This window comes from Canis aureus, chromosome 8 (assembly GCF_053574225.1).
Source record: "Canis aureus isolate CA01 chromosome 8, VMU_Caureus_v.1.0, whole genome shotgun sequence".
Lineage (NCBI taxonomy): Eukaryota > Metazoa > Chordata > Mammalia > Carnivora > Canidae > Canis > Canis aureus.
In genome coordinates, this window is record NC_135618.1 from 1,610,574 (window position 1) to 1,636,837 (window position 26,264).

At 38.7% G+C, this 26,264-nt stretch overlaps 1 protein-coding gene across 10 annotated transcripts in view; it reads left to right on the forward strand.

Annotated features, from left to right (window-relative positions):
- The window catches only part of LRRC7 (leucine rich repeat containing 7), a 495,471-nt gene that overhangs the window by 102,515 nt on the left and 366,692 nt on the right, over window positions 1-26,264 (forward strand). For all 10 annotated transcript variants that reach the window (XR_013384059.1, XM_077904997.1, XM_077904996.1 and 7 more), the window contains exon 2: window positions 5,121-5,218. Coding sequence is in view for 8 of the 10 variants with exons in the window: in XM_077904997.1 (XP_077761123.1) it covers window positions 5,121-5,218 (98 nt within the window). In the remaining 2 variants the exon portion in view is untranslated. The remainder of the gene's footprint in view (window positions 1-5,120; window positions 5,219-26,264) is intronic.

The following is a 26,264-nucleotide window of genomic DNA, read 5'->3' on the forward strand; positions in this document are numbered from 1 at the left end:
ACATTTTTCCAGTTTGGGTTGTGCTCAAAGGCACAAATATAGTAATAAGCTCAACGAGAAGGGAGAAACTAGCCCCAGTATGTTTGGTATCTTGTAAGCAAACCAAGTAGATTTTAATTTTTAATCTAGTTCTTTTGTGTCATGATTAACCCCCCCCCCCCCAACACACACACACTAATTGAGGCACGTGGTTCTGCTGAGGGAGGTCCCCACAGGGCAGCATCAAGCTGAAGAGAACAGCTCCCTCGTCATCTCCTCCCATCCCTAAGCCCTACAGCACGTGGAACCTGGGACTGTCCACCCTGCTCTCCGACATCTGGTAGCCTTGGCAGTGATGAGTTCTCTCATCCAGATGAGCTGCCAAACCTTGTTGGAAGAAATCATTTCACTCTCGAGATTATCAGCGTAGCTTCCTAAGAAGGTGTCAGGAGCTGCCAATGAATGACTGAGAGGGGAGGACATGAGTTGGGGATAAGGAACAACAGCAGTAAGTGAAAGGTCACTCCCTACCTCAACCACCTGGGTCACACCTGGTGATCCCAGAATGTATGGTTTCCTTCATGGCACGATTAGCAAAGATAGGTTTATTCATTCATTCAAACAACAGATAATTCGTGAATGCCAAACACCATGTAACTTCTTCGCTTCACCTATAAAGTGGAGAATAAAATCAGCATCAATCCCTGCCTTCATGGGGGGATGGTAGGAGCAAGGTAGACATTAAGTAGAAATTCTCAAAGACTAATATATGACTGCAACTTGTGATGACTGTTAGGATGGGAAACTCTGGGCTGAAGGGTGGAGCCTTATTTTGGGATCTCATTAGATGGAGGTGTCACAGTGATCCCTTCTTAAAAAGTGATATGATGACAAAGACTGGAAGGGTGATTAAGAATTATTCAGATCGAGTAGGAGGACTCATTTGAGTCAATAGGAGCGTTCTACGTAGAGTCCCAGAGACAGGAATGAGTTTTAGGTGTATATTCAAGGCCCTTAGCTGTACTCGGGGCAGAGCTCCATGGTTGAAAACCGTAGTTGTACGAAAAAGTGTCTTTCTGCAAACAGGCTCCGAGGGGGTCACTGTGAAGCACTTCTACACTGAGGAGTTCAGTTGTTCAGTTGTCTCTGAAAACCCTCATATGGAATCCTTTTCCAAAGCTTCACTTCCCTGCTTTTGTTGACTAATCCAGAATTCTTCTGTGGAGAATCGTATCTTTACCAGCCAAGTGCTAAGTGGGGACTTCCAGGCATGCTGTGCTGTCTACTGCAGTAGTCACGTGGGGCTATTGAAACTGAAATTTAAATAAATTGAGGAAATTTTCAAAAACCACAAATGTGGTTCCTCATTCACACTAGCCACATTTTAAATGCTAAATAACCCGAGTATGAATAGCAGCCCCTGTATCAAACAGCACAGATGTTGAAAATTTCCGTCACCACAGAAAGTTCTACCACACAGTTCATGTAGTAGCTAAAAGCCTGGGCTCTTGAATAAAACAGATCTGGGTTTAAATCCTGGGTTTTGCACTTACTCTCTGTATGATGCTAAGCAAGTTACTTGACATTTCAGAAACTCAGGTTAACCATGGATAAAACAAGAAGGATGTAGATACTGTATATATAAAGAACCTAACATCACACCTGGAGCATAATAGGCATTTTAGAGATTCTTATACCTAATAGCTGTACTCTCTTAGTTCAATACTCTTGTCCCCCAGTGACTCAGTCATGCTCCCTCTTCCTCTTCCATCTAGTGTAAATTCACTCAACCATATTCAAACCCGAGCTTTGCTTCCCTTCTTAACTAGTCATACCCTCAACCCAGTCCACGATTCTGGATTAATTAATTAATCCAAACGTGTTCTCTCATCCAGATGAGCTGCCAAACCTTGTTGGAAGAAATCATTTCACTCTCGAGATTAGCAGCGGGCAGCCCTGTGGCTCATCTGGTGGGTCACCAGAGTACTTGGCGAGCCTTTGACGGTCCCTCTTTGGCTAATCTTTTCATTTTTGATGGTACCTGTCCTAACTGCATTCTCTCCACCTTTGTATCAGCAAATAACTATATCCTGGAATGAACTCACTGAACTTCTCTCTCCCGTATATTTTTTTATTGATAGAGGCCCCCAAATGCCAGTATCGGGATCAGTATAAGGCTACTTCAGAAATATTTGATTAATGTTAAAAACATACATCTGCGTGGCTGTGACTCCAGCATGCTGAATGAGAATCTTTCCTACTGGGAATGGGGGAATTTGTACCGTTTAAAGTCTCTCAGGTGGTTTTATGACCTAGGTTTGGGGAACACCATAAGAGAGTTCTAGACACCTTTGCTCATAATCTCTGATTGCTTTCTCATGCTCCTTAATATTAATGTGTCTGCCTCCACTTCTTCCCGCCAGTTGACGTGTAGGTTGCTCTTTTCAGAGCTCTTCAGTGAGTTGTCAGAGCATCTGTCTTGCCCGTGGTCATCACACTTAATCTCTCCTTGCTGGCACTGTGAACACACTCCCACTGGTCGCTTGCCAAGTATGAAAGTGGCGCCAATAGCTCCTTTGCTATGTGCTGGCTGTGTTCCAAAACTTCATTTTTGGTCTTTTTGTCTGACCATTTAATGCAAACTGTAGATCATAGATGACACACTGGTGGAAGAGTTCAAGCAGCTGGGAGTGTAATTTCGGGAAGATGGAAGACTCACGGTTGTGTGATAGTTTGAACATGAACATTGCTCTGCAAAATTTTAAGTTAATTCAAAGTGTGTTTTCTCCTGTGCATAACGTTTAACATTCCAGGGAAAAAAAGAACTTTCAATGCTGTTTTGAATTGTTTGCATCTATTAGCGTGTTGTAGATATAATTTAAAGTGAGTTTCTTCGGCCCCAGTTATCTCTTTGGTGGTTCTCAGAAACTTAAAATATCACTGATAGGTGCAGCATTGGTGGTGTAGTGAGCATAGCTGCCTTCTGAAGCGTCATTGATAGAAGGAGACATTTCAGTGCAAATAGCTAAATGGTCAAAACTCAACATGTAATTAGCAAATAACCTTATATGCAAATATATATATTTGTGTAGTATATTTATATAAATATCTAACAGTTACACTATGTATAGGTATAGATTAATATAAATATTATTGTATTTAAGAAGAATTATCTCACTAAGGGTGCTTGGGTGTCTCCGTCAGTTAAGCGTTTCGACTCTTGATTTTGGCTCAGGTCATGACCTCAGGGTTGTGAGATGGAGCCCCACAACCAGCTCAGAGCTCAGCAGAAAAGGCTGCTTGAGATTCTCTTTTTGTCCTTCTTCCTCTGCCCCTCCCCCTACTCATACTGTCTTTTTCAAATAAATACATCTTTAAAAAAAAAAAAGAAAAATTTCATCATTATTATTCATTACACAGTGGTAATCTCAAGTATCAGTCTTCTAGTGGAATTATAATAATAATAGACTCATGGAAATGATAGATTAAGAAACAACTAGAAAAAGATGAAAAGTCAGAGAACCTTGATTAAATCTCTGTTGAGCCTTTTATTTCATGTGTGGCCATGAGCAGGTCACTGAGCATTTCTGAGCCTTAGTTTCCTCATCTTCAAAATGATCTTTCAGGAAGTCATTGTAAAGACAAAAATGGAATAAATGATTAATGGTAATATATTATAAAATATATTTATTGTAGTTGCTAAGGTCAAAGGGCACTATACGATTTTGAGATATCTTCTAAATTGTCTAGGAAACATACACTATGTAGCACTTTAGTTAATTCATGAGGATAACAACCCACTTTTATCCATTTTAGTATCCGTGAAAGATTAACATAAGTAAATCTTAAATCTTATTAGATAAAATGAAGTATACTTTATTGAGTTCTTTATTTCTGAAAGTTAGCAATTCATGTGGTTGGATGTTTTGTGTTTTTCTAACAACCAGGACACTTATTTAGCCAGAATTTTCTTCCCTCATCATTACTGTCTGTTCTTTTTCTTTATTGAATAAAGGCGAGGTTTCATACTTTTCCTAACATACAGGACATTTAAATTTTAGTATATGATTTCATTTTTATTTGGGATAATTGTGATAAATAATAACTACATTTGTTGAGCCCTGGAATTGTGATAAACACAATGTAAAGCATTTTACATGTATTAACATATTTGATCCTCATGGCAGTCCTATGAGAGGGCTTATGCTTTCCTCATTTACTGATTAAAAATGAAGGCACAAAAGTAGGTATCTTTCTCTGAAATCACGCTTTAAGAGACAAAATGGGAGTTTGAACCTAGGCCATCTGATTGCAGAGCCTCGGCTCATCATATTCAAGTCAGGCTCCGCCGTGTAATCTCTTGCAGGTCTGCTTGTGAGCATTCTTAGAATGAAGCTTTGGGCACCACAATTCCTGTGGGGGTTGACTTGGAGGCATTCGATTCCAATAGCAACCATATAAGTAAAATTCTCCTGGAGTCCTACTAGTGCTTTCTAACTCATTATATGGAAACAAACATATGGAATCAATTTCACATGGTCGGTAGGCAGAGATATAAAAGGAAAGATATTAAATGATAAAAAACTTTCCTTTTGCATCTCTGACTGCCCTCGGTGGTTTTATAGGGTTATCAAAATGAGTAGATTACGTGCTGGTGGCACAAAACTGTAAGGTCCACTGAAACCAAAAATATGACAAAGAATGTGCTGTAAAATATGCTAACTCAAGTTGCGTTTGATTCATTTATTGCTATTTTCTCATTGTTAGCATTTCAGTGTTGTCAGCATGGCTAATGTTGCTAGGAGGTGAGATGTTTTATTAACCTGGGGATTAGGGCTTCAACGTACACATTCAGTTCATAACGATCTCTAATTGGAGAATGGGCTTATGAGTTTTGTCCATGTGGTGTTTTTAATTTTTTTTTTTTTAATTTAGAACTCCTGGAAAAGTCAAGCCTTCCCCTGTTTACGATATTCCCTACTGCCACTCCCTACTGTCTTATTTCTTTATAGATACTGAATAGTGTTGTCCACTGAGCCTGTGTAGGTACTTGAATTAATGACTCTTGATTTAGACGATGTAAAGAGCCAAAATGTATCAAGATTTTGGTATTAAAATTTATTTTTTGTTCTCTCTTATAGGATGGAGAACCTAATAAGGGGAAGGAATCCCCCACAATATCAGAGAAGTCCTTGTAAAGAAGTTCGTGCAGCACTTCGGAAGAGGCCTGAAGAAGAGTGTAAGTATGTTTAATAGGACTAAGATATGTTCTAGATAGATTTTGGTGAGTAACATTTAAAATAAAGGATTGACTTTTAAGTGATTAGTCAAATGACAGAAGTACTTAATAAATATTTGTTGAATTAAATTGAACATTTTTTTAAAAAAATATGATTAAATGATACCTGGATTCAGACAGTAGGAACATTGTTTTCTTACAACTTTCTTACAAGTTTCTCTTGTACTTCAAGATGTTCTACTGAGTTCCGTGTTCAAATAGGATTGGAAAACGCTACATAATCTACCATGTTTTCATACCATAAATATTAATGTTTCTGAGGAGGTCTGAAATAGAAGAAACTTTTGAAATGTGTTTAAAATCATTATGTTCCACTTTCATTTAACCAGACTCTTTCAATATTTTTTTTGACCTGAGGACTCTTTGAAAACCACTGCATTAGACTAAAGAATAAATGTCTAATGGTAAACAAAAAACCATAAGTCAAAAAGGAACATTTGATTAATCAAATTTAGAAAAGCATTTTGAAAGATGGAAGCTATTTATCTTACTATAAAGTCATTTTACTCCATCAGCAAATTAGTCAATATTGGAATATGTGATCGTCTATGAGGACTTTATTTTAATATTTCTGGTCTGTAGCATTGTTGGAGACACTTGACACAGTATTTGCATTTTAAGTTTATAAGATGACCAATAATACTAACTTTCCTCCTGCAATGTGCACATAATTATTTTCAAGGAACTGAATCGCATTCTATCATGGCAAAAATGTATGTGAATTTTGTCCTTTTAGAGAAACTTACATTTTGTAAGGATAGAGCTAATGCAGTGGTTTTTTGTCATATATAGCTTAATAGACTTTTAGGATTATATTGGCATTTTAAATTACTTTGAAGTACACTGTTCTGAGTAAAGAGCAAGTGCATGAAAGTTGGGCCAACTCATGGCAAGTAGAGTGTTTTCATTCTATTTTGTTTTTATTATAAAGTTTAGACAACCTGATTGGTTATCATCTGTGTCATTCAGTATAGTGTTAATTTTTTTTTCTTTTTTTTAATGTTGGTTTTCTTTTAATTAATGGATTTACTGCTTCTAACACTATAAACAATTCCCAGTTAAAACTAAAATTTGAAAATGAAGATGGAGTTCTGGGCAACATAAAACTAAAACTATAGGATACAGATTCGTGCACAAAAGTTCTGCTTTTTGGTTGGGTTCGTAGGGAAGCTCTGTGGTTTCTCCTCTATGCTGGTTTAATGCAATTAACTTAGTCTCTGGTATATTTCTTCAGAATTTATTTTAAAATTTATAAGGGATTTTGGTGAATAAATCTATCATTGATTCTCTCAGAACTGATATTTAGTATGTATATATATAGTGATTTTGCAAAATTCTGAGTTAGTCTAGGATGGAGGTTGACCACTGGGTCCATTGACAAATCCAGCCTGACACCTGTTTCTGTAAATAAAATTTTGTTGAAACACACTCATCTCTTATTTTATTAGGTATTGTGTATATCTGCTTTCACACTACGGAGGAAAAGTTGAGTAGTTATGACAGAGACTATATGGCCCACAAGGCCAAAAGTATTTATCTGATTCTTTACAGGAAAGGGTTTTAAACCCAGTTCTGGGTCATTGGTTCTCAAAGTGTGGTCTTCAGACTAGCCACAGTAGCAGCATCTGGGAACTTGTTAGAAATGCAAATTTTAAGAGCTGCCACCCACATCTACTGAATCAAAACCTCTGAGAGTTGGGTGCAGGAATCTGTGTGTTTAGAAGAACCCTGCAGGCGTTCTGATGCAAGCTCAAATTTGAAAACCTCTAGCCTAAGGCAAATGACTGACTGCAGATAATGGTAAATCATCATGGAGACAAAAGACTAATAAAGGTCCGCATACGTCAGAGTTAAGCCTTACCACTGTTTCATGTCAGGTACATAAAATGACTGATGCTTGTATTATAATAAACAAGTTGTCATCAACTGGAGGGTGGCAGTCAGGGCAAGTTTTCAAATATCCTTACAGGAAGTCAGTTGGGTTGACTAAGCTATTGAACATGGAAAGACATAATGAGAAATAAGAAACTTATAAAATGTTATTCTCTTCCAGAGAGGTCTTCATTATCCCTTGTTAGTATAATGAGCAGTTCCTCTTGCCTTGTTACAGACCAGTGTTAATTCCCTAAGTAAGAAGCTTCTTTTTCGGAATGAAAGCTGCGTATCACGTTAGTTAATTAAGACATTAGCTTCAGAGTCACACAGAAGGGTTTATTCTCTAATGTGACACTTAATGTGACCAGCTGCAGGAACCTGGGTATTGCTTTTTTAATCCAAGACTCCATTTACTTATCTGAAAAAATGAGGATAATGATAGAGTCTACCTTATAGGGTTGCGTTGAGAATGAAAGTTAAATATTTATAGAGGCATACCTTGGAGATATTCCAGACAATGGAATTGCCATAAAGCAAATAGCACCATAAAATTAGTCAAATGATTTTTTTTTTTTTTGTTTCCTAGTGCATATGACCACTAGAAAGTGTAGTCAGTCGACAATGTTACGTTTAACAAAGTGATGTACATACCCTAGTAAAAAAAAAAAAAATCCTTTATGGCTAAAAAATGCAAACTGTCACCTCAGCTTTCAGTGAATTGTTATCTTTTTGTTGGTGGATGATCTGGCCTCGGTGTTGATGCCTGCTGACTGGTCAGAGGGGTGGTGGCTGAAGGTTGGGGCGGCCACGGCAATTTCTTAAAATAAGGCAACACGAAATGTTGCCACATTAATTGACTTTTCTTTTCACGAACGGTTTCTCTGTAGCATATGATGCTGTTTGCTAGCATTTTACCCACAGTAGAACTCTTTCCAAAATTGCAGTCAGTCCTCTCAAACCCTGCTGCTGCTTTATCAACTAACTTTATGTGATATTCTCAATGCTCCATTGTCATTTTAACCATCTCCATAGCATCCTCACCAGGAGTAGATTCCATCTCAGAAAGCTACTCTCCTGGCTCATCCATAAGAAGCAACTTCTTATCTGTTAAGGTGTGATCATGAGATTGCAGCAATTCAGCACATCTTCAAGTGCCATTTCTAATTCTAGGGCTCTTGCTGCTCCCACCACATCTGCAGTTACTTCCTTCATTGAAGTCTTGGAGCCCTCAAAATCATCCATGAGGGCTCAAATGAACTGCTTCCAAACTCCCGTTAAAGGTGACACTTTGACCTCTTCCCTTGAATCACAAATGTTCTTAGTGGCATCTAGAATGTTGAAACGTCTCCAGAGGTTTTCAATGGACTTCGCCCACATCCATTAGAGAAATCACTACCTATGGCAGCTATAATCTTACAAAACGTATTTTCTAAGTAATAAAACTTAAAAAGCTAAATGATTCTGCAATCCATGGACTACAGCACGAATGTTGTGTTAGCGGACATTGAGACAACATGAATCTCGTTGTACATCTTCATCAGAGCTCTTCGGTGACCAGGTGCATTGTCAATGAGCAGTCATATTTTGAAAGGAATTTTTTTCTAAGCAGTAGTTCTCAACAGTGGGCTTAAAATACCCAGTAAACGGTGCTATAAATGGATATGCTGTCACCAGGCTTTGTTCCATTTATAGAGCATAGGCAGAGTAGATTTAGCATAATTCTTAAGGGCTCTAGGATTTTTGGGACGGTCATTGAGCATTGATATGAACTTAAAGTCACCAGCTGCATTAGTCCCTAACGAGAGTTAACTGTCCTTTGAAGCTTTGAAGCCTGGCATTGACTTCCCCCTCTAGCTAGGAAAGTCCTAGATGGCATCTTCTTCCAATAGGAGGCTATTTCAGGGGCTCCTGGGTGGCTCATTTGGTTGAGCATCTGACTCTTGATTTCAGCTCAGGTCATGATCTCGGGGTCCTGAGATGGAGCCCTCTGCACTCAGCATGGAGTCTGCTTGTCCCTCTCCCTCTGTTCCTTCCCCTACGCTCGCTCTCTCAAATAAATAACATCTTTAAAAAAAATAAAAGAAGGCTGTTTCATCCACATTAAAAGTCTGTTGTTTAGTGCAGCCACCTTCATGAATTATCTTACCTAGATCCTCTGGGTACCTTGCTATGGTTCCACATCAGCACTTGTTGCTTCACCTTGCACTTGTATGTTATGAAGACAGCTTCTTGCCTTAAGCCTCACGTACCAACCTCTGGTAGCTTCAGACTTTTCTTCTGCAGCTTCCTCACCTCTCTGAGCCTTTACAGAATTGAAGAGAGTTAGGGCCTTGCTCTGGATTAGGCTTTGGCTTAAAGGAATGTTGGTGCTGATTTGATCTAGCCAGACCATGAAAACTTTACCCATATCAGCAATAAGGGTATTTCTCTCTCTCTCTTTTTTTTTTAGAGAGAGATTTATTATCATTTTTTAAAATATTTTATTTATTTATTCATGAGAGACACACAGAGAGAGAGAGAGAGAGAGAGAGAGAGAAGCAGAGAGACACAGGCAGAGGGAGAAGCAGGCTCCATGCAGGGAGCCCGACGCGGGACTTAACCCCGGGGTCTCCAGGATCAGGCCCTGGGCTGAAGGCGGCGCTAAACCGCTGAGCCACCTGGGCTGCCCTCTCTTTCTTATCATTCATGTGTTCACTGGAATAGCACTTTTAATTTCCTTCAAGAAGTTTTCCTTTACATTTACAACCTACCTAACCATTTGGCACCAGAGGCCTAGCTTTCAGCCTGTCTTGGTTTTTGACATACCTTCTTCATTGAGCTTAACTATTTCTAGCTTTTGCCTTAAAATGAGAGCCATATGACTCTTCTTTTCACTTAAACACTCACAGGCCATGATAGGGTTATTAACTGACCTACTTTCGATATTGTTGTGTCTCGGGGAATAGGGAGGCCTGAGAAGAGGGAGAGAGATGGTGGTTGGTGGAACAGTCAAAACACATACACTTATGGATTAAATTTGCTATCCTACATGGACACAATTTGTGGCTCCCCAAAACAATCCCAATAGCAACAGGAGACAGCACTGGTCTCAGACAACCAGGACAGATATAATAGTAATGAAAAAGTTTGAAATTTCGCAAGAATTACCAAAATGTGACAGAAAGACATAAAGTGATGTAAAGTGAAAATGCTGTTTCAAAGATGACACAGATAGACCAGCTCCATATTAACCTTTAATTTGTAAAAACTCAATTATCTGTGAAGCACAATACTGTGAAGTGCAATAAAACGAGGTACACCTGTAGTCATTACTTGATATAGAACCTCGGACATAGCAGGTTTTCTTTTCTTTCCTCCCTCTTCCTTTTCACTTGTTCTCCTTATTCCAAACTAAGAATCTCGTGTGAGGATAATGAGCATGTTTCTGATCACAGAAATAGAAATTAATAGAAAGAACTACCACTATTTTTAAAAAACAATACTGCATAGCAAGCAACAGGTTGTACAAAAATGACATAAATCTGAAATTCTTGCAGCAGTGTTAGGTAGTAATCCAATGGTAGGTAGTAATTTTCTCACACAATGGCATAGCTCTTTCTCTGTTATTCTACAATTCCATATGGGATCTTGACCAAGACTTGCTGGGTCAATTGCCATGGAAAGCTGCCACCTTAGAAAACCATCATAGAAAGCCAAATGGTACAGGCTTCTCTTTACCGAGAATTGGAAGGAAGAGTAGAGCTTGACTCCTTTAGATGCAAGGAGAGGCCTGTTTCATTGGGACATATCACATACAGAAAATTTTGCTAGGTAGCATAATTCATACTGCTTTCTTTTACAATTTTTTATACTTTTCTGCAGTATTTTCAATGTGAAGATCAACCTTAGGTCGCCAGACATAACTCTTAACCAATTATGTCATGTGAATTATATCTTGCTCTTCTACGCCGAGCATAGTCAAGCAAACTTTCAGTAAAAATAAATTGCTTCCTACAAGACAGACTTTGAAACATGCTCAAGTTCTATCCCATTAAGCAAACAAATATATAAATTCTGTCCTCCAGATCACAGCCCCATTCAGCTACAGCAGTACATTCTTGTTTTACTCCTAGGTAAGCCTCTGTAAGAGTCCTCTATACTCATTCCATCTATTTATCTCCCATTCACTCCTCCAAACCCATGCAACCTGGATCCTCCCCAGCCACTCCACTGAAACAGCTTTCATTCAGACCACCAATAATCGCTTGTGTTGCTATTATTTGTTTTCTATTGCCATGTAACAAATTCTGCAAACTTATTGGCTAAGACAGCACTCGTTTATTACCTTGCAGTTTCTATGGGTTGGTAGTCCAGGGTGGGTTTAGCCAGCTTCTCCGCTTCAGGATCTTACCAGGTAGAAGTCTCATCATGAGCTCAATTGAGGAAGCATCAGTTTCTGAGCTTACTCAGGCTGTAGGAAGAATTTGTTTCCTTACGGTTGTATAACCAAAAGCCCTGCTTTTTGCTGACTTCTAGCTAGAGGCCACTTTTTGTGTTAGAGGCCTCCTACAGTTCCTTGCTATATGTTCATTCTCAATATGGCTGCTCACTTCATTGAGCCAACAAGGAGACTCTGTCCTCAGGGAAGGCGCTGTCCATCTTTTAAGGGACAGAAATAAAAGAAAATCTACTTTTGTTTAATTCACAGTTAATTGATTTGGGGCCCTACCTGCACCATTACCTTATCCATATTCTGTTTCCTAAAAGCAAGTCATAGATCCTACCCACATCTGAAGGGTATTATGCAGGACTTGAGCATTTGGGGGTATGATGATCATGGGACCGTCTTAGAATTCTGCTTACTACTTGTTAAATCCACTAGGAAGTTTTTGTAATGCTCTTTTTATTTAAGTTCCTAGCAAGAATCAATACTGTTGATTATTTCTTTCTTTTAAAAATCTTCTAATTTTTTGGCTATCATAATATAATACTCTTCTGATCTTTCTCCATCTCTCTGGTTATGCTTTTATATGTACAACTTGCTCTTTCCAGCCATTACATATTAAAATTTCTGAATACTATTTGAAGTCTTCTTCCAAATATACTTATCCATGAACAACCTCATTACACCCACAGCATCAGTTATTCCTATAATTAGATATCTCACAAATTGATACCTCTAACCCACACCTCTCTCCATATATCCAAACATCTGCTTGATACAGCCCCAAACCGGAGCTTCTTCCACTGTTTTTTTCTTTTTTTCTTTTTTGGTCTAAATGTTATATGTTATTAACTATCCAAGTTGAAAAAGACACAAACCTAGGAGTGATTTTTCATATCTTCTTCTCCTTTTCCTTTTATGTCCACCATAATCTCAAGGCTACTTAATTTTACCTTCTGAATATGTTTTGAATCTATTCCCAAATCATCTTCTCTGCAAAGATTTTAAGACTCCCAAATACTCCTATAAGTTGTTTTCCTACATGGTGTTCTGAAACCTTTCATTTTAAAATGATTCCATGGCTTTTCACTGTTCATTTAAGAAAGACAAAAGCCTCACTGTAGTTTATAGGACCTTGCAGAGTCTAACTTGTATCCATTCCTTCAGCTTCATCACATACTCTATTCCCTTACTCTCTTTATTCCAACCACATGGGCTTTCTTTTATTTCCTGAATGTATTCAGTAATAGGTAAACAAAATATGTATATTTTTAAATGATATGGAATCACAGAATAACGACAATGTAAAAAATTACCCTGGAAAGGAAGATTATTCTTTTGGAAAATATTGAATGTAGAAACCAGAAAAATTTAGATAGCTGTATGAAATTTTTAATAATCACAAGAAGATGAATATGAAATAGATGCAAAGTAAACAATAAGGAAAAAACAGCATTTTTCTTTCAAAAAGCAAAAGGAAGAAATAAAAATGAACATTGATGAAGAAAGGTATTAAAGAAACTTAAAAGCAGACAAAATCTTCACTGGGATCAGTAAAAGAAGAATTGACATTGTAAAAATATAAGATATTGGAAGAACAAATATAGAACATCCATGAATACAAAGGAAATATGACCAAAACAAAAAAAAGATGAAGGAGAATAATGGCAAATGTATAGAAATAAAAAAAGGAAGTCCCTCCTAAGAATGAAAAGTTGTTCTAAGAAAGAAATCTAAATGATTGAAAGGAAAAATAATCAAAGCCTTAATTGGTTATACTTTTCAAGATAGTAAAAACATGTGACCACATATTAAAATGTCTTACAGTGTACTATACAATCATTTAAATGAGATCTGCATCTAGACACATCCAGAGAAAAATTTTAAATTATATCATCAGCTCTTTAAAGAGCAAGATACCTGTCTTATTTACCATTATATCAACAACACACAGTATAGTGCCTAGAACTTGGGAGATATTTAACACATATTTCAGAAAAGTGAAGAAAATAATTACTTAACTTTTAAAATAAAAGTGCACATAGGAATCTGGCTGAAAGAAAGAAAGAGAGGGGGAAGAGGAGAGAAATAAATAGAGAAACACAAAGAAAGAGAAAGAGAACTGAAAGATGTGAGGAAGGAGGAAATGAAGGGAGAGAGGAAGGAAGAACAGAAGAACAAATTTTTATTTTAAAACAGATGTCACGAACTCATGGACTCATTTTTTTTCCTGTTCTTTCTTTCTAAATGCAACTGAATACCCTGAAAATTATTCAATGGACCATGGTGAAAGGATTATGAGGGCTTAAAAGAAGGCAAACTGGCTGGGACTTCAGTAATTGAGGATAGACAGTATCTTTTTTTTTTTTTTTTTTTTAAGATTTTATTTATTTATTTATTTATGAGAGACACAGGCAGAGGGAGAAGCAGGCTCCATGCAGGGAGCCCGACGTGGGACTCAATCCTGGGTCTCCAGGATCACACCCTGGGCTGAAGGAGGCGCTAAACTGATGAGCCACCTGGGCTGCCCGGATAGACAGTATCTTTTGAGTATTTCTTTTTATCCATATATCCCTAGACTGAGCACCAGAGAAAACTGCAAACTGGCACTGTCAAAAAACATTCATCATCATCATCATCAAGAAAAGCCTGCTCTCCTAATCCACAGGAGTGGGACAGGAGAAGCCTAAGTAGATATCTTGGAGAAAGCCCTAACCTTTATTCTAAACTCCCAGTTTACAGGCAGTTTAATCCACCTACAGTAGCAGATCGATGAGGCCCCACCACCCAGTCCTACTTTCTCTAGCACACAGACCTATCTAGTGGTAACAACGGTGGCTTTGAAACCCTGTGACCTTCCACTCAGTGGCATAAGGAGACCCAGACCCAGTAGTTTCTGTGCCTTCCCAGTAAGTAACTCAGTAACATTAGGGAGCCCAGAAAGGCACTTCCACTCTGACAGATGTCACTAGTAGGATTTGAGCAATAGCCCAGCGGTGCCAGAAGAATAAAGCAGACCAGAGTAGCATTAACATTACAAGGAATTAGGAAACTGTCATTGTAACTGAAGCCCATAAAAGTAGGCCAGACTCTACATGCTAAATCTAAACAGGATAAGTGCCTGGTAAAAGTAGAAGATTCTTGGGGCACCTGGGTGGCTCAGTGGTTGAACATTTGCCTTCAGCTCAGGGTGTGATCCTGGGGTCCTGGGATCAAGTCCCGCATCAGGCTCCCCGCACTGAGCCTGCTTCTCCCTCTGCCTATGTCTGCCATTCTGTCTCCATCTCTCTCTCTGCCTCTCTCATGAATAAATAAATAAAATCTTAAAAAAAAAAAAAGTAGAAGATTCTTACAGGTTCAAGAGTCTCCTAGAATAATAACCAAAATGTCCAAGATACAATCGATAATTATATATACCAATGGTATTATTATGTATTTGTAAGATAAAAAGATGGTATTATACCGCTCTGTCAAGAGCCAGGAAAACAACAATCAATGAGAAATGACAATTATCTGACACCATTACTACAATGAATCAGATGTTGGAATAATCTGACAAGGAATTGAAGCAGGCATTACAAAAATGCTTCAATAAACAATTACATAATCTCTTGACACAAATGAAAAAAATAGAAAATCTCAGCAAAGAAAAGTTATTAAAAAACAGAAATTATCTAACTGAAGAATTTAATGACCAAAATAAAAATCTTGCTGAATAGACTTAATAGTAGAGTGAAAATGGCAGAGAATAGAGTAAGTGAGCTGGAAAACAAATGATTCAAATTTACTCAATCTGAACAACAAAGAGAATAATGGATGACAAAAATGAACAGAACTTCAAGAATTTATGCAAAAATAACCAAAAAATCTAATATTTTTATCATTAGAGTCTCAGAAAAGAAATAGAGCATTTGAAAAAAAGTATTTGAAGATGTATTGGTTGTAAACTTTCCCAAATTGGTAAAAGACATAAATTTAGACATCCAAGAGGCAACATGACCTCCAAATATGATAAACCCTAAAATATCTCCACCAAGATATGTCATAATTAAACTTCTGAAAACTAAGGATAGAGAAGAAAATCTTATAAAGAGCCAGAGAGAAATAAAACCTTGCCCTTTTACCTATAAAGGAACAAAAATTCAAATAATGGTGAAAGAAAAACAATAGAATGGATAAAAATAGAAGCATAATAAAATTTTTTTATCTCATATTTTATAGTTGAAGCAAAAATTAACACTTGATAAGGTGCACAATGTATGTAGAAGAAATAAGTAAGTTAAGTATACAAAGTGGGGAGAGTAAAGGGACCTAAATTAATAAGGTTTCTCTACTTCACTTTAAGTGGTAATGACATTGAATCCAATAGATTGTGGTAAATTACATAGGTATGTTTTAATATCCATAGCAACTGCTAAGAAAATTATACAAAATTATATACTCAAAAATTAGAAAAAAATAAAAAATTATGAGTCATAAATAAATAAAAATTGAGCTTAAAAAAATCTGAATAACCCGCAGAAAGGAAAGAAAAAAGAAACAGAAGAATGAGAAACCAAGGGAATAAACAGCAAATAACAAAATGGCAGACTTAAGCCTTAAAATATCAGTAATTGCATTAATTAAAAAGGGTATAAATGCTTCAATTAAAAGACAGAATTTGTCAGATTAAAGACAAGGATAAAGGATAAAAGGCAAGACATCACGTGTAGTCTATAAAAAAAATCTCTTTAAATTAAAGACACAGAAATATTAAATATGAAAGGATAAAAAAGGAGCTATCTCACAGTGTTTAAATGAAAGCTAGAGTGACTATATTTATATCAGGAAAATTAAGTTCAAAGTTAAACATAATAAAGAAGGTCATTCCATAATGATAAAGGGGCCAGTTCGTCAGGAGACTATACTAATCAATCCTTTTTATTTATTTATTTATTTATTTTTAAAGATTTTTATTTATTCACGGGAGACACACAGAGAGAGAGGCAGAGACACAGGTAGAGGGAGAAGCAGGCTCCCTGCGGGGACCCCGATGTGGGATTCAATCCAGGACCCCGGGATCATGCCCTGAATGAAAGGCTGCTCAACCACTGAGCCTCCCAGGCATCCCAATCCTCAATTTATTTTTTACAAATGTATATTTTCTTAGATTTTCCCTATAACTTTAAGCTGTATATACTTCTCCTTTAGCTTAGCTTTGTTATAATTTTTTTTAACAATTTAATTTTCAATAGCTAAGAAATTCCTGGTTAGCATAGTTAGGGTTGTGACCTGCCTTTAAAACAACCACCATTGTGGGAGGCCTGGGTCGCTCAGCTGGCTAAGGGTCTGCCTTTGGCTCGGGAGCTGCTCCGGGGTCATGGGCTGGAGCCCCACAGTGGGCTCCCTGCTGCTCCGTGGGGGGAATCTGCTTCTCCCTCTTCTCTCTGCTGGTGCTCTCTCACTATTTCTCTCTCTCTCAAATAAATAGATTAAATCCTCTTAAAAAAAAACACTTATTTGTATATAGAGAAATGTTTATGAAGGTGTCATGTTTCCTCAGAATGAAACTGAGTCAATATTATGGAAACTAAAATTCCAGAAAGCCTATCTGTTGGGTTTCTGAATAATAAGAAAAATTCATTGAAAGTGTTCTTTTTTTATTTGACTTTCTTATAGGCTTATTAGGAATTAATGAACTTCTATCCTTACGGCAAGGGTATTATACTTTCTATTGGAGACAATATATTTGATATTATCAGGAGGTAACAGTTAAAATTATTATTGTTTTCAAATAACTGCTACCTTTCCAAATGTCAAAGTATGCTTCTATTAACCAGTTTGGTTGAAAATCATGGTGATTCGTCAAGTTCTTGCCTTCATGTCTGTCGAAAGTTCTTGAACATGATTTAACCCTCCTCTGATGGTTCAAGGACAGCTTTATAAACACCCATTACTGTAAAGTATGGTAATAGAACTTGATTTGTGCTTTCTACATATCAAGTTGTCAGCTGTCACTTTTGCTGTGGTTACTCTTGCTTTTTTTTTTTTTTACTTTTTTTTTTTTACTCTTGCTTTTAAGCTAAGCTTTCTTCTGACGTCTTGTTTCCTGTTTTAGTTTCCTCCTTCAGAAAGGCGATAAACCACCCTTGTTAAAATTAAAAAATAAATCGGTGTTCATGAATCAAAGATTGAAAGCTAATCAATCCTTGGATGATGCATGGTAAACAAGTTAGAGAAATACGGGACATTAAGTGCAGGAGTGGAGCGCTTTATTGTAAAGGATCCCGAGGTTACCCTCTGTCTACCAGACCTCACTGGATCCCTGGATACTTGTGTTTCTTTACCAGGTTCCGATTTCAAACCATGTAGCTGTGACTCAACTCTGATGCTGGTGACCTGGGGCTACTGTCATTTCGCTCATTTGGCTAGGGACTTACGCCTTGGGGGATGGAGAGGAAATCTGGTGAAGATCATATCCAGTAAAGAAATTAATGAAATCCTCCGGCTTTATACTTACAGACCTTGCACGTATGCACGATGTCAATGTACAAAGGAAGAATTCTTATCTTTTCCTGGACTTCTCTTTATGCTAGAAAACCTCAAAAAAAAAAAAAAAAAAAAAAAGGAAAGAAATAAAAGAAAAAAGAAAACCTCCAAGAAGCTCCTGGAAAACATTTCCTATCATTTCATGACCTAAATTGTGTTCTGTCTCTATTCATGTGTCATTATGTCTTCTAGGAAAAGACTGTGCACTCATTAGCATAGGACCATTATACTGCACCAATCTTTAAAGAGTTGATTTAGTATTAAAAGTAATTTTAGATAATGTATTTGTCCTTTGGCCTATCATACAATTCTTCTCACCATATCCCATGCTATTGCTTACAGTATGTATTTGTCCATATTTACTTAGCTATCTTAAAATGTTATAAGGTTGGGAATGGGAATAAGGGATGGAAGAGATGTGACCTTAGAGATCAGGAATCTGGGCATTGATGTTAAAGGATCCCTATATCCAACTCAGTGCCGTCTTTTCCTATCCCAGCCCTAGAGTTTGTGGGCAGTACGTATTGCCATTATCTTCAGTTTTTTCCTTTAATTTTCTTAAAAATTCCGTTTCCTTCTGGTTTGGAGTAAGACCCACTTCTCCTGCATCTCCCTTTCAAGCCTAAATCACTATTAGTCACTTTTTGTCGATGAGGCTATAGAATCTCAGATGTGTTAAGTAATGTCTACAACGACACCCATCTCGTAAGTACGTGTGTCGGAATACAAACTCAGATTTGATTCCAAAAGCTATCTCGTTTTGTTCTATTCCATTCTATGTAATTCCACTCTGCTCTGTCTTTATTTTAGTTTTTTTTAGGATTCACTTTCTGCTTAATCCCAATTTTTTTTAAATGTAAAATATCATACACACAAAGAAATGCACATGACATATTTGTACAGTTTAAGGATCATAAATTAGCATTCCTGTGCCTAAAATATCAGAGTTGCCTGATTGCATATTCCTACCCGCCTGCAATTGTCTTTTAGTTCAGCACCTTCTTCATTCCAGGAGACCACTCGTCCCCACTCCTCATTGCTTAGGTCTATCTTTAAGGTGAACGTTTAAGTCCTGCAATAACGCCAATCATGCATATGATTTTAGTAGAAGACAACTCAGGAGAAACAAGTGGTCAGTGATTTCTCATTGGCTGGGAAGCCTTACTACATGTTACTCTTTCCATTAATGTCTTAGATTGTGCTCATACGGTGCCGGAACAAAAACCGAAGTTGCACTCAGTTGAATTTTGCCGTCACACCTGAAGTTAATACATGTTCTTGACCAATTATTTTGACATGATGTAAAAATAAGATTAAAGAGAGATTAAATTAATGTTGGTTCACAGCCTGAACATTCCCAGACATTAGAACATTGAAATCATGTTCATGCAAACTTAGTATAGGGTTGATGTATTTTAGACAGCTTTCAGAGTTGTGATAGAAATCCAGGCAAAGAACTTAAAAAAAAAAAAAAATATATATATATATATATATATATATATATATGTTTTAAGCTCTTCTCTGGAAAGTTCATAGGTTTAAGCCAACTCGCTTAGTTATCTCCGCAAACAGCTTCCTCCAAGATTCTTTTTAGGATACAAATTTAGGAAAGATTCTCAGCAGATATTTTTGTAGCACCTCTGGCTTAGCCTGTCATTCATTTGTGTTAGAGCCTCTACCGGACTTCTTTTAAAATGCAAATACCTCTGAGGGGAAACTTTAGTCACATCATGAAACTCTTTAATGTAAAAGTGACTCCAGATCACTGACCTCAAGAATTAGAAGGAATCAAACATGCAGAGACCTTTGGAAGCCCAGGAAGAGAAGGAAAGGAAATCAAATACATAGATGAAGAGTTCGAAAAGCGTAAGTTTGGCCTGCTACGTAGTTTTGCCAAGAGTTGGTTCTGTTATCTGGTGAAAGGCTTTTTCGCAGAAGATTTCAGCCATCTCCCCATCCTTCCTGTCATTTCAGTAGTGACCACCCTGCCAATTCATTCCTCCTTACGAAAGCTTCCTTCTCCTCCTTGGCGGAGGGCAGGACCCCCTCCTAACTGTCCCGGGAACCCCCTGTGCAGACTGTCAGTGCAGCGGCCGGAGCACAGTATTTCACCCTGTTGCTTGTGAATCTGTTTCCTCCCCGTTGGGTTCTAAGGAGCTGGAGGGCAGGCGGACCCTCCTTATTCCATCTGTTGTTAGCACCAAGCACAATGTTTGGCGTAGAGTCCTTACTCCAGTACAAATTCAGAAAAAAAAAAAAAAAAGAAAGGCAGGACTTGTAAAATGCACAATATGGTTCAGGACATGATACTTTCCTAGAGTTTAAAGGGATCCAATAAACCTCTTCGGTCTCCTAGAACAGTTCTGGAAGCAGGTCAGATGCTGACAGCATGTCAGCGCTCAAGCATCAGTCTTAGGACTCTGGCATGCTGGCCTGGGGGACACCGCTGGGGCGTTTGGCAGCAGCCCTGAGCTTCCCAGCCCACAGGAGGGGACCACAGGTGGCTTCTAGGGCCAACGTCCCTGAGGCCAGCTGAGGAGCAGATCCGGGCAGCCCACCTCCTGAAGCAGCCTCCTGTCACAGAAGGTGGAGGACTGACCTGAGCCACACATCTGCTTCTCCCGCAAAGTCTATGAATTAAGGAGACGGCCGCACTCCCTGCGAAGAGTTGGAGAAACGGAAAGTCAGGAATGTTGGGGAGATTTCTCCACAGAGAAATTAGGTGCGTGCCTAAGAAGAACCTCCACGTGCAATGTTCCCGAGAATTTTCTCTCTTAAGCCACTGGGTTTAAACTTTATTTAGGCCCTTAGAGAGCTGGGTGGGGGGGAATTTATTAGGGCAGCTTCTACCCAGGTATCAACCACTAGTCTTTCCTGGATCCTTCTGGGATCAGAGGGGGCAGAGAGGAGAAGCATGTCGATTTCACTCTAAAATTGCTTAATTTTTTAAAAAAATATTTTATGAATTTATTCATGTGAGACACAGGCAGAGGGAGAAGCAGGCTCCATGCAGGGAGCCCGACGTGGGAACTTGATCCCGGGACCTCGGGGTCACGCCCTGAGTCGAAGGCAGACGCTCAACTTCTGAGCCACCCATGCATCCCCTAAAATCACTTTAAACCAAACTATTGACACTTCATTTCATGTTCTACTTATCATCCCAAATAACATCCTACATGATTATCAGAGCTTCTGCGGTACAACTTCATTCACTCATTTATTCCACAAATACCGATTGAGCACCTGTCCTGTGCCTCTTTCCCTGTTCTGGGTGTTTGTGATACATAGTGAGCAAAAGTTTAAAAACCAGAAGAGGCACGCTTTCCCATTCTCAACAGACTTATGTTCTAGTTGGGAAAAGCAGACATTAAATAAATTAAGTAATAACTTATTAGAAGGTGATCCATTTTGTAGAAAAATACAAGCAAAGTCATGGGATTTAGGACTAGAGAGGGATTTGAGGGCAATTTTCAGTGGTTAGAAGAGAATAGGCCTCATACAGAGGAGGACATAGGAGCAAGATCAAGGAGTTAGCCACACGGGTCTACTAGTTATCCCGAATCCACGGCTGCTGCATTTAAATTAGGCCGAGAGAACTTGACTGTCCAGAGGTCAATTTTGGCCTGACGTGCTGTGATACGTCTGTACCTGTATTTACAGTCTCCCTTCAGAGAGAGGCTATTAAGTTAAACGTTGCCTTTTTGCGAAATTTAGAAATTTATATTGATGGACACCTTAATCATGAAGTGCCTTCTTTCCTTCCCCAAAACTATTTCCAAATCTTTAAGTGCCAGCAGCGCACTGCACATGAGCCTCATGGCATGATTCTCACAGTCTGGTGAGCAGGTGCCCTGGTCCTGGAACCCTAGTGGCCATCGCCACGTGCATCGCTGAGGACTTGCTTAGTCCTGTACAACTGCCGTCGTGCTTGTCGGTCTCATTTGGAGAATTAACCTCAGCGTGTTTCTGACCAAAAGCACCCATTGCTGATGGAGAATTATGAGCCAGTAAGGGCCTCAGGGAGGTAAATACCTGCTTTTTTGAGAAACTTGCCCTCCTCCGTGTTAGACTATTCCAGATAGGCCTTGACTAGTATTTCTTTCTACTCTATCTTTTTTATAGACGTGAAATGGTCATATAGTGTGTTTCATCTCCCTCTGTTGTTCTACGACTTTTAGAGCCAAGTCGACAAATAAACTCTAAGACACCTGGTTAAATTAGAATTCAGGGGCAGCCGGGGTGGCTCGTGGTTGGGCGCCGCCTTCAGCCCAGGGCCTGATTCTGGAGACCTGGAATCGAGTCCCATGTCGGGCTCCCTGCCTGCATGGAGCCTGCTTCTCCCTCTGCCTGTGTCTCTGCCTCTCTGTGTGTGTGTGTCTCTTATGAATAAATAAATAAAATCTTTTAAAAAAATTTGAATTCAGATAAGTAATAAATAATTTTTTTGCATAAATATGTCTCAGACAATATTTAGGGCACATGTATATTAAAAATTACTCATTCCTCGTCTGAAACTCAAATGTAACTGAGTAGCTGTTTTAGAGTTTTCCAGAAAAACAGAAACAATAGGATAGCCATCTGTCTTTCTATTGCCAAAATACGAAATTCAGTCAGGTAAATTTGAAGATCTAATTGGCTTTGTTAAGTGATTCTTGAATTAGGTAGCAGCTAGCATGTAGAGGAGAGTTCTGAGGAACTGTACAAAGTGGGTGTTTATACGGAGGGTGGGGCAAGAGGATATTACCAAAAGACAAGAAAGCATTGTCACATCTTTTTTGCCTGGGGGGTGGCGGGGAGGATGGTGGAGTTTTTATCATGCAGGTCGCCTCATTAGTGCTGCTCAGGAAATTTTAGATGGGTAACAACTCGCATTTCTGCATGAGATTGAAACTGTATCTAAAGTCTCGGTTTGCTCTCATACTGGGGCCAATGACTCCATTTTGGGCTTGATGTTTCTTTTTTTAACACTATTATCTTGGGCACCGGAGCGGTTCAGTCGATTAAGCATCTGACCTTTGGTTTAGGCTCAGGCCCTGAGATCCAGGCTCCCGCCCCACCTCCCACTCAGCACAGGAGTCTGCTTGGGAGTCTCTCTCCCTCAGCCCCTCTCATCCCCCATGCTATTTCTCTCTCAAATAAATAAATAAATCTTAGAAAAAACCCCACTATATTTAATTATAGATATAGGCACAGATCTCTATATCTATAGACATAAATAGATGTCTCAGTATATATAGACCTCTCTCTATGTATATGTATGTGTGTGTGTGTATATATAATTTACTAAAGAATTGGCTCACATGTTGGGGCGCCTGGGTGACTCAGTTGGCTAAGTGTCAACTCTTGATTTTAGCTCAGGTCGTGATCTCAGAGTGGTGAGGCTGAGCTCCGTGCTGGGCATGGAGCCTGCATAAGATTCTCTCTCTCTCTTCCCTTCTCCCCGCCCTCATCACCCTTCTCCTTTGCATGTTCCCTCTTTTTCAAAAAAAAAAAGAGAGAGAAAGAAAGAAAGAAAGAAAGAAAGAAAGAAAGAAAGAAAGAAAGAAAGAAAGAAAGAAAGAGAAAGAAAGAAAGAAAGAAAGAAAGAAAGAAAGAAAGAAAGAAAGAAAGAAAGAAGGAAGGAAGGAAGGAAGGAAGGAAGGAAGGAAGGAAGGAAGGAAGGAGGAAGGAAGGAAGGAAGGAAGGAAGAAAGAAAGAAAGAAAGAAAGAAAGAAAGAAAGAAAGAAAGAAAGAAAGAAAAGAATTGGCTCACATGCTTGTGGAACCCAAAATCTACAGCATAGATTTGGTAGATTGGAGACCAAGGGAGGCACCAATATTTGCAAGACAAGTCCAAAAGGCATCTGCTAATGGACTTCATTGTTGCTCAGAGATCGATCTTTTCTGTAAAAGCTTTCAATTGATTGGATGAGCTCCTCTCATACTATGGATGACGATCTACTTTCCTCAGTGTCCAATGACTTAAATGTCAATCTCATCTAAAAACACCTTCACAGAAACATCCAGAATAACGTCTGACCACGTAGCTGGGTACTGTGGCTAGGCTGACAGGTTGGCACAAAATTAACCATCAGAGTACCCTTTATTTTTTATTGACTGAGTCTAGAAACCCTGTTTCAGGGGGTCTCAAGTGAGTTTCTAAGAGTTTAAGTTGTGCCCCCAGTTGGTCTATTTCTTTAACAATATAAAACTAGTATTATTTACTATTACCTTTTGTTTTGCTTTGTTTTTATTGCTTTTGGACACAAATATATATTTTTCTAATATATTTTCTTAAATATTGTCTTGTGAGGTCTCCCATATGAGACATGAAATGAGTCAAGCACTGAGTCTTTGAAAGCCTTCAGTATTTAAACAAATCATGTCATCCCTTCCCTCCTGGGTTGGATAATCCCACCCAGGAAGATTCCCACGAAGTTACACAGGCTCACACCTGGACTTGATCTCTTATTATTCTGCATGCATTTTCCTGTAATACGTTCCCCTTAATATTTCTTGTCATTGCTGAATCTTTCTTCATTGCTGATTCTATAAATTTCTGGAATGTTACTCAAAGGCAAGGCAATACCTGTACCATCACCATTAATGATTTTATCACTTTGAAACTCACCTAAGAATGCTTTAAATGTTTTGTGCTGGTTTTCTACCTTCTATCCTTAAATTTGTCCAGGTTTTGTGGGCCCCGTGTATAGTTCTCTATTTCTCAAGTTGTAATTCCCAGTTGCTGTCACTCTGGACTTTTTATCCACAGCTTTAAAAGGGCTGCATTCTCAGTTCCTCTGACCCAGCCTTCTCCCAGGGAGCCATTCTAGATTGTTTTTCTAAAATCCTGTCACTCTGCTTTGGTTAGATTTCTTTAGGGTCCAGTCACAATTGTTTGACTTGTTCAGCTCAAACTTTCCAACTTTCCTCATTCAGTTTCGTCAGAGCCGGGTCTACCCATTTCTGTTTTTCTTTTTCTTTTTCTTTTTTTTTTAAGATTTATTTATTTAAGAGAGAGATAGTGAGAAACAGAGAGAGAGAGAGAGAGAGAACAAGCGGGAGGGAAGAGCAGATTCCCCACTGAGCAGGGAGCCCAACGGGGGACTCGATCACCTGGGATCATGACCTGAGCTGAAGGCAGGCCCTTAAATGACTGAGCCACCCAGGTGCCCCTACCCATTTCCTTTTAATATTTGTTTCTCTCAACCTTTAAGATCTCATTTTCTGCTTCATAGCTGTCTAATCTATCCCATTTAATCTCAGTATTATATGATTTCCTAGGGAAATCTCTTTTCTCTCTCTCTCTCTCTCTCTCTCCAAAGTAATCAGGTAGTTTCCCTTTTTATTTTTCTATTGCTTCTGTTCTGATAATAAAGGCGAACTCTCTTTTCATATCACTCCAATTCCTTCTGGAAACCCTACACAAATTCCGTTTTTAAAGGCTATGTGCTGTACACACATAGCTTTGTTATGACTTTGTGTATCCTTCAGGTAGGCAGCAAGCTTAATGACTTGCTTGTTATCTTTTCCAGTTCCACCTAGGAGAGGGCAGATTCTCATCATCGTTTGGTCTCCCTTTTACTTTTCCATTGTTTATTAGTCAGATTCACCACTTCTCTGTGGGTGCTTCCACAATGAGTGTTTCCTGAGTTATAAGGGCCAGGGACAGTTCTTTTGGGATTATTCAGCCCAAAGCTCAGGGTCATAGAGCAGTAACTCAGACACTGTGGCTATTACCCACTGAAGTCAGCAGGGCCAATGCGACGTTGACAAAATAGTCCCATCTTTCCAAACCATGCCCCAGAAAGTAACCACTTGCTGAAGAATAAAACTGTGAGCTATAACAAACACCTGAGTCAAATCCTGCATGGCCCACTTGCTAAAGCTGAAAGCCCATAGCCATATGTCCTGGTCCCATCAAAAACCTATCCAGGTATAATTTGAACCACCAAAACCTACTTTTTTGCTACTTATGGTTTTTCCTGATACAACTGACATTGGAGGTTGCGGCTCAAGTACGTGGCGACAGTCTGAGAATTAGCCCACCTAGTCCCGTCTCATGGGGCCTACTATTGTACACCTGAGGCCTTGGAGGAAGCCAAGATAAGGGCTTGAGATCTGCATTTATGCTCAGTCCTTCAGAACCAGATAACTCCTTCTACATCCATGGAAGAGACG